Source organism: Cervus canadensis, chromosome 5, assembly GCF_019320065.1.
Source record: "Cervus canadensis isolate Bull #8, Minnesota chromosome 5, ASM1932006v1, whole genome shotgun sequence".
NCBI classification, from domain to species: domain Eukaryota; kingdom Metazoa; phylum Chordata; class Mammalia; order Artiodactyla; family Cervidae; genus Cervus; species Cervus canadensis.
This window is the reverse complement of record NC_057390.1, coordinates 101,813,922-101,828,530: the sequence shown is the minus strand read 5'-3', so window position 1 is coordinate 101,828,530 and position 14,609 is coordinate 101,813,922. Positions and strand designations below refer to the sequence as shown.

General features: G+C 54.9%; 1 protein-coding gene across 9 annotated transcripts in view; it reads right to left on the bottom strand.

The window, feature by feature from the left end:
- Nucleotides 1–2,872: 2,872 nt before the first annotated feature.
- Nucleotides 2,873–14,609, bottom strand: part of CACNA1B (calcium voltage-gated channel subunit alpha1 B) — a 205,581-nt gene continuing 193,844 nt past the window's right edge. For 8 of the 9 annotated variants that reach the window (XM_043470327.1, XM_043470320.1, XM_043470322.1 and 5 more), the window contains 8 exons: nucleotides 12,920–13,027; nucleotides 12,365–12,477; nucleotides 11,388–11,515; nucleotides 8,397–8,532; nucleotides 8,149–8,265; nucleotides 6,759–6,966; nucleotides 6,273–6,523; nucleotides 2,873–5,912 (listed from right to left, as the gene is read on the bottom strand). In XM_043470327.1, coding sequence (XP_043326262.1) covers nucleotides 5,376–5,912; nucleotides 6,273–6,523; nucleotides 6,759–6,966; nucleotides 8,149–8,265; nucleotides 8,397–8,532; nucleotides 11,388–11,515; nucleotides 12,365–12,477; nucleotides 12,920–13,027 — 1,598 coding nt within the window. In that variant the 3' untranslated portion in view covers nucleotides 2,873–5,375. Of the gene's footprint in view, nucleotides 5,913–6,268; nucleotides 6,524–6,758; nucleotides 6,967–8,148; nucleotides 8,266–8,396; nucleotides 8,533–11,387; nucleotides 11,516–12,364; nucleotides 12,478–12,919; nucleotides 13,028–14,609 lie in introns of all 9 variants that reach the window. The other variant, XM_043470329.1, reaches the window with a different exon arrangement.

Genomic DNA, 14,609 nt, shown 5'->3' with positions numbered 1-14,609 from the left:
AAAGTAGTATTTCTAAGTGGCAAGTTTAAGAGCAGGCTCAGACCTGGCAGGTCAAGGCGCTCACACTCTCGCAGTGTGACCTGGTCCCTCTCCAACCCTTTGTCCTGCCATATGACTCTGGGGGGCCCCATTCACAGGCACGGTTTCACTCACTGTCTCTAGGGCCTACAGCAACTCCAGGCTGACACCACTCACCGTCCATGCCACTAGAAAAGGTTTCTCCTTCCCTTGTGTTCCACTGAAAGCCATGGCTTTAAATGCCATTGGTCTAACTTGGGTCATATTATCATCCTTGAACCCATCAGAGCACCCAGAGGACAGAACATAGGATTGTCTAGATGTGGATTATATGCCCATCTTCAAGGTGGGTGGAACATGGGGTCAACTCTCTGAAAACATTCATATTAGAAGCAGGTAAGAAGTTCCCTAAGGAAAGCTGAGGTTCCAGGCTTTGACTCAAGAACATGCTGGCTCGAGGAAAACAGCAGACTCCACATCACTGACAGCCCACGGAACAGCTGTGGGACGTGAAGGCCAAGGAAGGAGGGTTGACTGAGGGTCAGGAGCTGCAGCCACCCATCCAGTGCCCTTGTGGTTGGTCCTCTCTTGACAGCAAGAAGCCCTTCCACTTGCAAAAGGCACAGACCTCACTCGGTGGGAGCCTAGGAGTCACACCTGCCCCCAGCCACATTACCTACCCAGCCCCCAAGAGCAATACTGCTCATTTATCCAGTTCCTCCCTCTCTTAAAAAGAGCAGAGACTACTTGCTCAGTGAAGCAGTCGGAGGCTCAAGGTTGCTCCACATCATGGAATCCAGGACTGGCAGCTCTCAGAGCCCACATGGGTGCACGTGGCTCCCCAAGACCCAGCAGCCTCAGCGAGAACCTCCCCTGAGGAGGCACAGCTGCCCCCATATCTTTGAGTCATGATGAGTATGACTGTCAAAATCTGTGACACCTGGCAGGCCAAAGGATTGCAGGGCCATGGTCTGCTGGATGGTTGTTGTGAACAAGCACACACAAATGTTTAGATTGCTATTGCCTCTCTTGACAGGCTGCAAGGCTGTGAGAGGGAGACCCTTTTCTCAGTCACATGGATGTTGGTAACTGAAACATCCCAAGGGGTTGTCCACACTGCCCAGGTAGCTGTTCAATGGCCCAGAAACACGGTCAGCTCAATAACTGGCGACAGTGGCTTGACAGGGACCAGGATTGCCTGAGCTGGTGGACCACGGATGACTGCCTGAACGGTCAGAGGTCAAGGGCCGTCCTGAGACTTGATGTCCAGTGATGCCCACTCTAATGGGACAGGGGATGCCTGTGGTCCCAGAAGGGCCCCACAAGCACTCAAGAGGCAGCACCTGAGGGTTGGTCAGTCGCTGCACCAAGTTCTGTATAAATTCACACATGACCATTGAATGCCTTCAGTCAGGCCTGTGCTGGGCCTGGTGCCGTCCAGCCAGAGTAGGGCAGGCACTGCCCTCCCCAGGTCACATGGTGGGAGGAAACTCTGTGGACAATAACAACCTGCTGAGGCCCTAACAACCACTGACCGAGGCTGAGTTGGATTTGACACTGTTGGTGACCAGAACAGACATTTCATTCTTCTGCCCCAGATTTCAGGACTCAGAAGTGACGACCAGCACTCCAGGTCAACCGCACCCCCACAAGCAAACCAGGGAAAGTCCTGTTCATCCCAGAGGCCTCAGAGTTATGGAGGAGAGGGAAAGGGGGCATGGACCAGTTATGCTTAACGCCAACATTATTACACCAACTCAAACACCCAAACCTCTACCATTAACTCTAACACTAACACTAACCCTTTAAACCTACCCTCCTACCTCTAAATCTAAACCCTGCTACTGCTACTGCTACTGCTAAGTCACTTCAGTTGTGTCTGACTCTGTGCCCTAATACTCCTTAATCCCTTACCCCTAGGTACTGGACTTAGCCCCTAGACTTCCAACCCTGACCCTGACTCAGACCATCTAACCTAACCCCTGACACTGACCCTCTAACCTGCATCTTTTGACTCTGGTTCCTCAAAACCTCATCCTCTTACTGTTCCCTCTAATTCTGTCCCTGACCTTCCAACACTGACCTTGACCTTACCTTCTAACCTTGAGCACTGAGCCTGAATTTCTATCCTTAATCTTGATCCTCTAACTCTGAACCTTACACTACTCCCTAACCCTAACCTCTGACCTGACCATTGTCCTACACCACCCTTGACTCTAAACATAGGCCCATATCAGAACAGGCTAAAAATTCGAACCCTACTCCAATCCCTTTTTCCAGTATAATCAGAACCATAATGTTTATTTTTGTGTGAACCTAGTACTGCTCACTTATGTCTTTTCTAAATGAACTCTAAACTAAACAAAATCTTAATTTTTATACCCACATAACCCTAATATTGTTAGTGGTTATATGGACAAACCCTTTGCCTAAACCTAATCCTAAGCCCTAATTCTTAACCCTAACTCTTAACTTACACCGACCTCAACCCCAAACTTAACTCAAATCTAACACTGTCACTCTGACCTCTAACCACTAATGTAGCTAACAGTCACCCCAAACCTCAGCCAATGCCTGCTCATCCCCAACCTTAACCTACCCACCACTATATTCCTAACCCTAAAAAACAACCACATCCCCTGTAAGGCCTTACCCTGGCTCCTCCAGCCATAGGTCTACCTGGATCCTCACCCCGAAGCTGAGCTAATCCTTGCATCTTAACCAGGCCCAGAGCAAGCTGAAGAGGTTTTCAGCCTCTTCTGAGCTCTGCTCACTGTGCACTCAGCCACATGCCCACGGAGACAGCTCATACGTCTGCCTCCACACCCCTTGTATACATCACCCAGCAGCATGGTGGGGTTCTGTTTTTGATTTTTTGCTAAGTTTTATTTTAATCCAAGGACTTTGCTTCATACAAAATGTCATTGTAGAAACAACAGTGGAATCCAAAGTTTGGCTGATAAATATTACTCAGGCAGCAAACTAGTCAATCACAGAATTTTTTAAAAAGTGAGTCCCAGTTGTGTTGCATGGTTGGGACTCTCTTTTTTTTTTAACACTGTTCTTAAATATAAAGTTTTGCAACAAACCTTTGATTTATATCAAATATAATTAAAAATTAACAAATGAGTACATTGTATCAAAAAGTACGAAGATATACATTTCATGCACATACTTGAATATATGTATATATGTATATATTTTACATGCACACATAACTTGTTCAAACTACAGCCACTGCTTGACTGGTTCCAGATGCAGACAACTGGTTGATGCATTTCAAATTTGGCAACTCACTATGAGATTTTGAGGGAAATATGATAGTTGAGAAGAGACAGCACAGAAACAAAACACAGAGTTGGGAAAACAAGACACAGTCTCTCCCTCACTCTCTGTAATTTTTCACCAATTCCAGTGTCTGGAAGGATCCAGACAAACCAGCAAGGCTGTGTGGGTCTAGCAAAGTGGATTCTCTGCCCAATATGGCCTGGGGAAGCAGCTATGATTCAGCACAGAATGAATACATTCAAAATAATATGGGCTGGGGGGACCAGAGACAAAACATCAGTACCAAGATACACATCCTTCTGCTTTGCAACCGGAGCCAGTGATCACATGCACAGTCGGAGATTCTGATTTTCGTCGTATCCTATTGGAGTAAAATACTCTGTTATCTTAAAGTTTCAGAGTGTTGTGCCTTCGAGTAAGGAAATTCTATAAAATGGTTTGGTCACAATCATGCTGAAACCCTAGAACAGGTGGCGGTCTTGTGTGTTTTATTTCTGTTAAACGTGTGTCTTTTGTTGCATAGCCCTATGGGTTAACGGCATCCACTCACTGGGACACACAGACACGCACACACACATCACACACCAAGTTTCTTTAGGAGAATCATGGGGTAAAAGCCAATGGGAACACTCAAATGATCCAGCAAAGAGATCATCTCACACTTCAAAATATGGAGCACATACCAGAATCGACTCATCTAAATGTTCCCTTCATTCACAAAACAAAGGGTCTCCCAGTGTTTTATGTACCACATCCTAACTGTGGTCTCTCTGTTTTGAATGTGGCCCTGAAGCTGGACTTCCTTTTGCTGCCTGCTGTCCCACAGCTTATGCCAGAGCCAGTGTGGGCTCAGACGCCCAGCACAGCAGCCACAGCCGAGCTGCTCCTGCATCCCATTTCCAGCCTTGGTTCAGTGTGGTTCCCAACTGCCCTCATCTGCTCACACACCTGGGCACTTCTGCCCCCACTGTGCCATCTCCCCCTTTGTACCAGCCTCTCCCCAGTGAGCCTTCTGTGGAAAGAAACTTGCACAACGACAGAGATTGCACCCTGCATCCCTGAGAATCGAGTGGAGAACAGACTGATCGCCCACACGGGCCTCTCTCCACACGCCCTGCAGCCTTTCTACTGGTTTGAGGAAAAGGGGCAACAGCCGCTTCATCCCAGCTACGACCAATCTACTGGGTGTTTTCTGCACATTCTCCAGTACGTCTGCCTTCTACTCAGTTGCTGTTTGGAATAGTCTCCACAAAGCCCGCTTACGGTGATGGGCCCCTGGGAGCCTGCATGAGGGGCTCGGAGGTCAGGCACTTGGTCGAGAGCAGCGGGAGCTGGGTGGTCCTGTTGGCCGCTTGTACTGGACACAGAGCATCTCCTCGAGCAAGCCAGGAACACACATCCTGAAAGGCTGAGATCCTCCTACAGGCTGGATATTTTACTGTTACGTTCCTGTTCCCTTCCCCATTATTCTGGTTGTTTATTTTTTGATTGAATACATAGAGTCGACAAAAGAGTGAAGGGTGTTGTAACTAAAAACCGAAGCCAACATCAAGAATGTTGTCCAGGTTTGGTCCCTGTGAGGGCTGGCTGTCGGGAGAGGACCGTGTCTGCATGTGTTTCTAGTGCTTGTTTGCCGTTTCAGGTACGAAGGGCGCACAGACTGTTGGTGTGAGGATGCTGACGAGACCTGCTCCGTTTACACTGACTCTGTCCTGAGGTCTCACCTGCTCCTCTGTACCATACATTTGGATAAAAGATGATCCCTACAAGATGCAGACTTCCTACGGAACGTTCCCAGCACACACCCTGGATGCTGGGTTCTTCACCGGGTCCCCCTCAGCACACACAGCCGTGTCCTGTGTGGGGTCTGTGCCTAGACCCAGGGAGGCAGCGTGGAAGGGGTGGAGAGGGAGCAACCTCCCTCTACAAACCGCTCATCCCGCTGGAGGAGGAGAGATGGGGCAGGCCCTCCTCCCAGGGCTGCTGCCCACCTCGGTGCCCCGAGCGCCCCTGGGGCCCAGCGCGGATGATAAAACTCATCACCTGGACACGCCCGCCGGGCGGTGCGGCTAGCACCAGTGGTCTTGGTCAGGGTGGTGGTAGCTGTGCCGCCCCCGGCCGCCCCCGCCCGAGCTGAGCCCCAGAGTGCAGTGGTAGCCATTGGGCACCCGGCGGAGGGGGTGGGACTGGGAGGTCAGGGAGGACACGTAGGAAGTCCGGGAGGAGCGGCCCGAGTTGGTGGCCACGGCCTCCTCGAAGGTGAGCGTGTCCTCAGGTTGGGTGCGGGCCGCAGCCTCGCTGTCCAGACGCTGCCCCAGGTAAGGGTCAGAGCCAATCCGAGAGGTGGGGGCCAGAGGCTGGCTGAGGGGGTCTCTCTGGAGCAGGGCGTTGTGTTCTGAAAGGCCACGGCTAAGCCGGCCGGGGGAAAAGGCAGGGAGGCTGGTCTGAGCCCCGGCAAAGTGGACAGGCGAGGAGTTGGCCGTTTTATAGGTGATGCTGGGACGGGGCGTCAGCGGGGTCTGGGGGAGCTGCCTCCGCCCGCCACGGCCCGGGGTGCTAGCACCAGATGTTGACAGCAGGGGGCTCCCGTTCACGGAGCCACTACCCTGCAAGAAAACGGAACAGAGCAAACCCAAATCAAAGGACAGGGTGCACAGAGGGAAGCCAGGGAGCGCGGGCAGGTGGGATGAACAAGGGCGGCCCCAGGAGGGTGGGAAAGCAGTGCCAGAAGGGGCTGGGCACAGGGCCAGGGAAGAGGAGAGCACAGCCCAGCCCATCTCAGGCGGGAAGGAGAGAAAGAAGGCACTGGGAAGCAAGAGGGCCAAGGCCCCGCCGGGCAGGATGGACAGGCCAGGAAGCCAGGAGCAGGATCTGGCCTGGGAACCAGGACAGGAGAGGACTCCCTCCCGGGGCCCGAGGGAATGGGGTGCGGGTGGGAGCACGGGGGGTTGCCAGGGCCCACGTACCTGTCTCGGGGGTCCTGGCTCCTGCCCAGCCGTGGGCGATGTCGGATGGCTGCTGAGAGAGGGCTTGGGCTGTTGGGGCTCACGGCCTCCAAAGCGGTCGCAGGAGTAGAAGCGCTGCTTCTCAGAGGAGGAGGAGGAGGGCTGCCTTCGTTCCTGGGACCGGCCCCGCTCCTGCCTGCGCTCCCGTCGGCAGCCTGATGCCCCATCCCCTGGGGGCGGTGGGGGCCCCGGCCCCGCGGTGCTATAGGGTGCTGGCCAGGGGAGAATGGAAGTCAGTCGAGTGACTGGGGTTGGGGGGACACAGACCTCACCCAGGCCTGGTTCCTCAGGGCCAGCAGGGATCCCAGGGGAAGGGCTGGGAGGTTGTCCTGTCTCCACACTCAGAGTTGCCCATGGGGTCATGAGTTACAGAAGGGAAGAAGGTCTCGCAGGGATTCTTGGATCCCAACTGGAGCCACCACCCCTTGAGAGCCCCCTTGCACGCACCGCCATCTGTGTCTGCAGACAGGCTGGGCCCCTTCTCCAGGGACTTCTGCTTCCGGTCCCTGCGGCGATGGCAGCGGTGGTGGTGGTGGGGGGCGGCCTGGCTGACTGGAGCACGGTCCAGGGCCGCGTTGCAGAGATGAGCCACGTGGGGCCTCTGGGGTGCCAGTGTGGAGATGGAGCGCTTCATGGGGCTGGCATCTGGGGGTGGCTGTGGACGGGGACACGGGTGGGCTTACAGCCTGAGAGTGGGGTCCAGACTCCAGGCAGCAGCCAGGCTATGGGGGCTGGCAGACCACAGGACACATCCCATCGGGAGGAATGGACCTGGGGCTCCATCCCCGAAGCTGGGGTATCTCCCCAGACAGGGCAGGCTGAGTGCCCAGGAAGGTGGGGACAGGGGAAAGGATAGTGCCTAGGAGGGCCTGGCCTGTGGAGGACCACTGTGGGGCTGGGGTTCAGGGACCGCAAGGCCCTCCCCTCTCCCTGGAATACTCTTCCCCACCTGAGATCCACCCTTTCTTCAAAAGCACCCTTTGCACAAGTTGCCATTTATGTGTCTGTCTCTCCCAGGCCAGGTGAGGCCCAGGTAGCCTCTGGGCCTCAAAGTCCCTACAGGACAGGAAAGGTGCTGGGAAGAGGGGCTGTTGGCCTGGCTGGAAGGGTCCCAAGTGGGACCCAGAGCTGCCTGGCAGCCGTGGTTGACCACTCTGCCAGCCCTCCATCCATCCAGGACTGTGAAGCTGCTCCTCCAAGGCTGAAATCAAGACCCGTGGAAACACGCTCACCCACAGCCACCGTCAAGGTCAAGCACCACAGAGGGCGAAGAGGCACCAACATGGCACCAAGGGGAGGTGGCTGGGCCAGGAGGGCACTGAGCAAGTGGGCAGAGACGGGGGCACGGAGGGACTGGAAGAGTGCTCTGCCTAGGGACTCAGCCCAGGAAACACACAGCACACAGCCCCAACCCAGGGGCTTCCGGCCAGGCTGTCAAGTGTCCCAGAGAAAGAACAGGGTCACCCCCGGGCCTCTTAGAGGACATGAAAGGGGAAAGGGTGGCAGGAGGAGGCATTGATTTCTGGGGGAGGAGCAGGGCTAGGGTGGGAGAGGTGTGTCCCAGAGAGAGGGAAAGGCTAGGTCGGGGACACAGGGCCACCTGTGGGCTGCAGGCCTTGGTGCCCAGACAGGCGCTGAGCACAGTGGGCAGTGGGTACTCTAGATGGCCTGACAACACCTCCAGAGGGTTTCCAACGGGGTTGGGGTTGTCCTGGACGCGGAGCATTTGGGAAGCTTCACCCCAGCAAAGCCCACCCGTGGGATGCAAAGCTCCTCTATGCCAGGTCTCCTCACCTTCAACCCCCTCCCACGACCCCAACCCTCCCAGACCACCAACCTGAGTCTCTGCCGCCAGGCGGGGCATGGAGGCCGCTCGGCCCTGGCTCTCCAGCCCGGGTTGGGGCTCCCCGTCAGGGCCTCTCAGGGCCATGCTCTGCATCTGGACGTCCACAGCCTGGGGGTACAGCAACCCCCCAGTCACACCCACCCCATCCCACTCTCACCTCCCCCCACATCCCAGCCTCACCCTCCCCCACCCACTCTCACCCAACCCCCAACTCGGCCCCCAGCCCTGGGAGCCCTCACCGGTTTTCCTGTCTGCACCACCGGGATCTCTGTGGAGTGGCCACGCTCCAGGGGTGTCCTCACCTCGCAGGGTACCTCCTGGGTCCTCTGAGTGCCCCAGGAGACAGACTCCTTGATGCCGCCCTCTTGGGTTTGTCTATGGAGGACAGAGGATCATCCTGTTGGCCTGGAGGCCCACGGGCCATAGAACCTGGCTCCCACCCAGAACCAGGCTCCACCCTGCCAGGAGCCTCCACCTTGACCCTGTTCTGGGCTAGAAGGAGCCCAGAGGGATGAGACCCCTTGAATGTGGACACTCCCAAGTGGAGGTACAGCAACAGCCTCAGCAGGAGGTACAGGTACAGCGGACCCCCTGCCATGGCCCAGAGTGGAAAGGCAGAGAGCAGACCCTAACCTGGGGGCAGCTGGCCTACACAGGCGCTCCCATGTGTGGTGGAAGCAAAGAGAGTCCACAACAAGGACAGGGCCACACGTGCACACAGAGGCACCCAGCCTGTGCTGCAGCTCATCCACCCTGACAACCAGGGCTCGTCCCTACTCCACAACAAGGACAGGGCCACACGTGCACACAGAGGCACCCAGCCTGTGCTGCAGCTCATCAACCCTGACAACCAGGACTCGTCCCTACTCCCCTGACTTGTGCCTTTCTGCCCTGAGATCACCTCTGGCGAGACCACTTTTGGAGGCCCTCCCAGCACATGCAACCCACCTGCCTGCCCTCACCCTCTCAGTGTGTTTTAGTATGTCTCCCATGTGGCCCAGCATTTGCCTGGGTTTCTGCTTGCTCTCGCGTTAAAGGAAGTATCACATACATTCTCCGTTACCCAGGTTGAGTGGTAACAATCACACTCTGAGCTTGGAGGTGAAGCCTGATGCCCTCAGCTGGCCACATGAATGACCTGACCCAGCATCGCTGAGGTTTCTGAGAACATCCTTCATCTTCCCAGGCTGCAAGCACCTCCCCTGTCCTGTGCTGTCTGGAGCAGCTGCAGCCTCAGAAGAGGCTGACCCTGAGGGGAAGCACATCCAAGAGGACAGACACTGGCCGCAAGGCCTGGTCACCCCTGAGGTCACACCATGCTGAGGCCAGGCAGGCACTGATACCACCCGTCAGAGGGCTCAATAAACATCCCCACTGCCTGGCCCCAGTAGACTGGGCCCTCTCTCACATGCAACAAAAAGTGGTGGTGACTGATTTGTGCAGACATTATAACCATGGGAAAAAGCGACACTCATTCTCCTGAACTGAAAGCTTAGCTCAGATCAATCCACAAAGACACTTCCCTACCCCATCCCCTCCGACACACACATGCACACTCAGAATCCACTGTTTAAGTGTGTACAAACGGGATCTTAACCAATATGGAGAAAAGCCACTGTCCCCGGGGCCCACAGGCACTCTTCCGGAGCATGGTTTTCCTGCGGGAGTCTTCCCACTTGTGCTCAGGTTCTCCCGGTGTCCTATGGCACCTCTACCTCTGGACTTGGGTCTTGCAGTGCCACCGCCCACCCCCCATCCCACCAGCTTGGGCCTGGGAAGTGATTTGTTTTGGCCAACAGGGCACAGGGGGAGGCCTGAACACCTGCAGCCTGCACTTCCCCAGGGTTGCTCTCTGGCCTCACGATACGGATGCACCCAGGACCCCAGCCGTCCTGACGCAGGACCAGGTCTGGAGTGCTGCCAGGTGGGCTCCCGAAATACAGCAGTTTATTACTCAGCAAGAGCTACATGGCGAGCAGCCCATGAACCCAGACTCAGCTTCAAAACAAGTGTCCAAAACATACAGAGGAGAGGAAGAAACTGGGAGCCCTAGCCATGCGTGCCGCCGACCTTGCTGCTCTCCAGGACAGCAGATGGGTGTGAGGCCCACCCTCGGCCCCTGCCAGTGAGGCAGAGCGCATGTTGTTTGGGCTCAACAAATGAGTTGCTTTGGCCAAGGGGATAGCAGACGTAGGACCCCTGGCCTGGAGGGCGACTGAGAATCCTGCCCTCTGGTGCAGTTCAGCCTGGCACCACCTTCTGCCCCTCGGCCAGAGTCCCATGGTGATTGTTATTTTACATCACTTGCTTTTGGGGTCATTACCAAGAATTACTGAGGGTCAGTACCAAGAGTTACATGATATGGAAGGATCTTACCAATTTAACTACAAAATGCAGACATCAAATGGAGGGACTCCCCTGGTGGTCCAGTGGCTAAGACTCTGAGGTCTCAATGCAGAGAGCCCAAGTTCAATCCCTGGTTGGGGAGCTAGATCCCGTGACACAACTAAGAGTTTGTATGCTGCAACTAAGACCCAGCATGAGTGCGTGTTCAGTTGCTCCGTTGTGTTTGACTCTTTGCAACCCTATGGACTTGGGGATCTTCCCAACCCAGGGATGGAACCCATGTCTCCTGCATTGTGTGGATTCTTCACCACCACTCAACATGGGATGCCCAAGACCTCACACAGCCAAATATATAGATATAGATACAGATACACACACATATATATAACCAAAATGGAGATCTGAGGGGAAAAGTCTCTTAAAGGAAGATGAAAACACTAAATGGCCATTACCAAAAAGTGGTGAGAAGCTGAGGTGGAAACAAAAGCTTCTTAATGGTCTGCAGGCAACAAAGGCCAATGAGGAAGCAGAGGGAAGCCTTCACCTGACAGAGAAACAGGAGCACAGAGTGGGAGGCACAGGCTGGAATAACAGGCCGCCTAACTCAGGTGCCCCGGGTGCTATAAGAGCACCTGCCTGCTGTTACAGGAATGAGCTTCAGATCAACCACAGAACCAGCTCTGGTGGCCGCCTGGACCAGCTGGACCCACAGTGGGTGCAGGTGGGTGGTGATAAGACCCAAGGGCTCCCTGTCCTGGAGCGCTGCCGGAAGGAGCCCCGGGTGCCCCCGGGTGGACACCAGAGCAGCAGGGGTGAGAGCAGTTGGAGCCCGGGGAGCCCTGCCCTCCTCCCATCCCCGCCCCACGCCTGCTGGTGGCACTCACACTGCCCCACCGTTGCTGAGAGAGGCTGAGCTCTTCTGCCGAAGGAAAACGCGGGCTCCTCGGAGCACAGCCGGCTGAGTCTGCTCCAGCGTGGCCTTCAGAGGGTGGAACAGGGACACGGGGCCCATCTGCAGAAGGACGCGGGGAGGGGTCTCTGAGGCCTGGGAGGCACCGTGGACAAGGGCGCTGCCATGTTCGGCCACCTGCCTGGACCCCCCAGCATGGGAAGGGGATGCCTGGGCCTGCCCTGTGCCCATCAGGAGCCCCTTCCCAACTGGGCCTGTAAGTGACTTCAGGAGAGTCCTATCATTCCTTGGAGCCTCAGCTTCCCTTCCTACACGATTTGGGGACTGAACCTCATCATCAACTTGGCCTGCCTGGCAGAGACCACTAGAGTTGAAGGTTGAGAAGAATTCGGAGATTTCAGGGCTGGGGTGTGGGCACCAGACACTTCACATGCCAGGGGTGAATGTCCTGTAAGCTCTGGACACCAGACAACTTTAGAGATGAGAGTCTACACACGCTCGCTCAAGGTCTGGGCTGTGATGAAGTCGTCATCTTTGGAGGATGACCTCTTGGAAGACAGGCCCCAAACCACCCCACTCAGAGGCGTGAGTGGGACCCTCATGACACTGGGCTGTCGGGGGCCCTGCCTGTGTGCCCCTCCCAGATGACCTCAAGTACTCTTCAAAGCAGCAGCACGGCCTGCGGCAGCTGTTCTCAGCCCACATCTCTGCCCTGGACGTGACTAGCTCTCCACACAAGGGGCTCCCGAACAGCAACAGGCAGCCAGTCAGCGGGAGCACAGGCTGGGTGGGGTTTCTGACTTTGGGGGCTGGCGAGGCAGCCACAAGAACCTCTCATCTTCCTTTTCCCACTGCACTTTCTCCAAGAAGGGGCTGGGTCCCCTCTGCTGCCAACCAACAGAAGGTGCCAGAATCTCAGGGTTACTTTTGGGGACTCCTGGAAACTGGTACCTGGGCCAGGCCTCCGGGAGCTTGGTGAATCTGGTCTCTGGTGGTTTTGTTCTGTTTGTAGAAGTCGAATATCATCAGAGCTGCGTACACCTTCCCCACCGTCATCTCGTCGGCTGGAGAGCATGACAGGCAAGGGAGGGAATACAGAGAAAGGGGACACGCAGGGAGGCTGGGTAAAGACTCCTGGACCCGAGGACGGGCACTACACTGACCCTCCCCAGGCCCCCCCCCCGCCCCGTGCTCCACCCAGCAAAGCACAGCTCGGTTTAACCCCAGACGTCGTCCTGGCTGCTCCAACTGTAGGGGTCTCCTTACCATTTCCCTCGATTTTCTGCAGGGAAGTCCCCACACGAAGAGTGTGGGTGACTCTGCTCAATGGAATATGGCCTCGGTATCTCCTCCCACAGCCCCTGTGCACCCACCGTGGAGACCAGAGTTTTGAGCTATCAAGGAGGTGAGCCCTCCTCTTCAAGGTGACTCACCTAGGACTCTCGACTCTGCCCCTGAGTGGGACATGAAAGGGGGCGGGCAGGGTGAGTTTCTCACCCTACTTACGTTTATGGGGTGGCACCAGTAAGTCCAGGGTCTTCTGGGGCAGGTTGGCCCACACGGAGGAAATCTCCTTCCTCAGCTCGGCATCGCACTGATGCTGCTTCGTGCCAGCTGGGGCAGGACAAGGGTGGGGAAGCGGGGAGGGCTGTTAGGAGCCATCCCTTAGCCCCGCAGGGGAACAGGCAGAGCTGGGTGGGGAGAGACCTGATCCTGGGGGAAAGTTGCTGGGTAAGAAGCACTGCCATGAGGGCTGGTCAGAGAGCTCCCAGGCAAAATGTGTCTAAAGAGGTGTGGTGCTGAGTGAGGGTGTGTGGGCAAGCAGGAGTGATGGTCAGGAGCGGGGAGGGGAAGGGACGCCTCAGTGTTCCAGCCATTAACAGTGTTCCAGCCAGTGTTCCATTCGTCATTCCATTAAATTTACTGAGCACCTACCAAATGACAGGTGCTGTTCTAGGTGACGGAACAAAATCAAAAGAAATTGCCCCGAGGAATCACATGATTTTAATCTATAATACAGTAGCAGTAAGTTAAAAATCCAGTAACTTGGATACAGGAAAAACCAGGAGGGAGGGATGGGAACTGTCAGGAGGGCTGCAGTGTGGACAGACAGTCAGGAACGTGTTCACAGGACCCTGGAGACAGGAGGCCAGGGAGCCAGTGGGGCGAGGCCACAGCAGCAGGAGCAGAAGTGCAGGTGGGGGCCACTGAGAGAGGAAGCCGCAGAGGGACCGAGCAGAGGGGTGCTGTGCTCTGATCTAACCTTCTTCAAGCATCCTGGTTATTAAGGTATGATTATCTGTAAGAACATCCTCCTCGTTAGTCCCTCCACTCTGTGAAGTACATACAACTGTGGATTCACCACATTCAGGCAGGAGCATGGACCCCTGCCCAACTCCCTCTGCAGCCTTTGTGTTCCACCCCTTCAACCCTTCCAGGGTCCTGGCATCACCAATGTGTTTTCTGTCTCTACTATTTCAACTTCTCAGAATGTCATACAGATGGCATCACATAACATGCTGGCTGTCGAGTCTGACCTTCCACCCAGCATGATGTGTCTGAGACCCACCCACGCCAACACATCAGCGACCTCTTTCTCAGTTGCTGAGTGAGAACTGTCTCATCACAAAGACACACCAGTTTGCTTATTGGTCACCACTTGGTTGACACCTGAGTTGTTTACAGTTTGGGGTGATTATGAATAGAGGTGTGAACTTCAGCAGAGAGGTTTGTATGTGTATATTTTCATGTCATCACCCTTAGGTGCGGGATGGCTGGGCCCCATGATAAAGAACTGCGAGACTTTTCCAAAGCAGCTGCACCACTGTGTCCACACTAGGAACACAAGAATCTGAGTTTTCTGCATTCTCCTCAGTACTTAATATTGTCATTTTTTTTCTTTCTTTTCAAAATTGTTTTTGTCATTCATGTTTGTTTGCTTTCTACATATATTTTAGAGTCAGTTTCTAAAGCTCATCTCAAAAATCCTGCTGGGATTTTGATTGGGATGACATTGACTCTACTGATCAATAGGAGAAGAAATGACAATACTGAGTCTGCCAAGGCATGAACGTGGCTTATTTATTAAAGGAGATTCTTCTGGTCAATATTCTGAAATGTGTGGCACACATGCTAGCATATATATTTTTAGAGTTATAAAAATATTCAATGATTTGGGTGGAACATTTTTCAATTT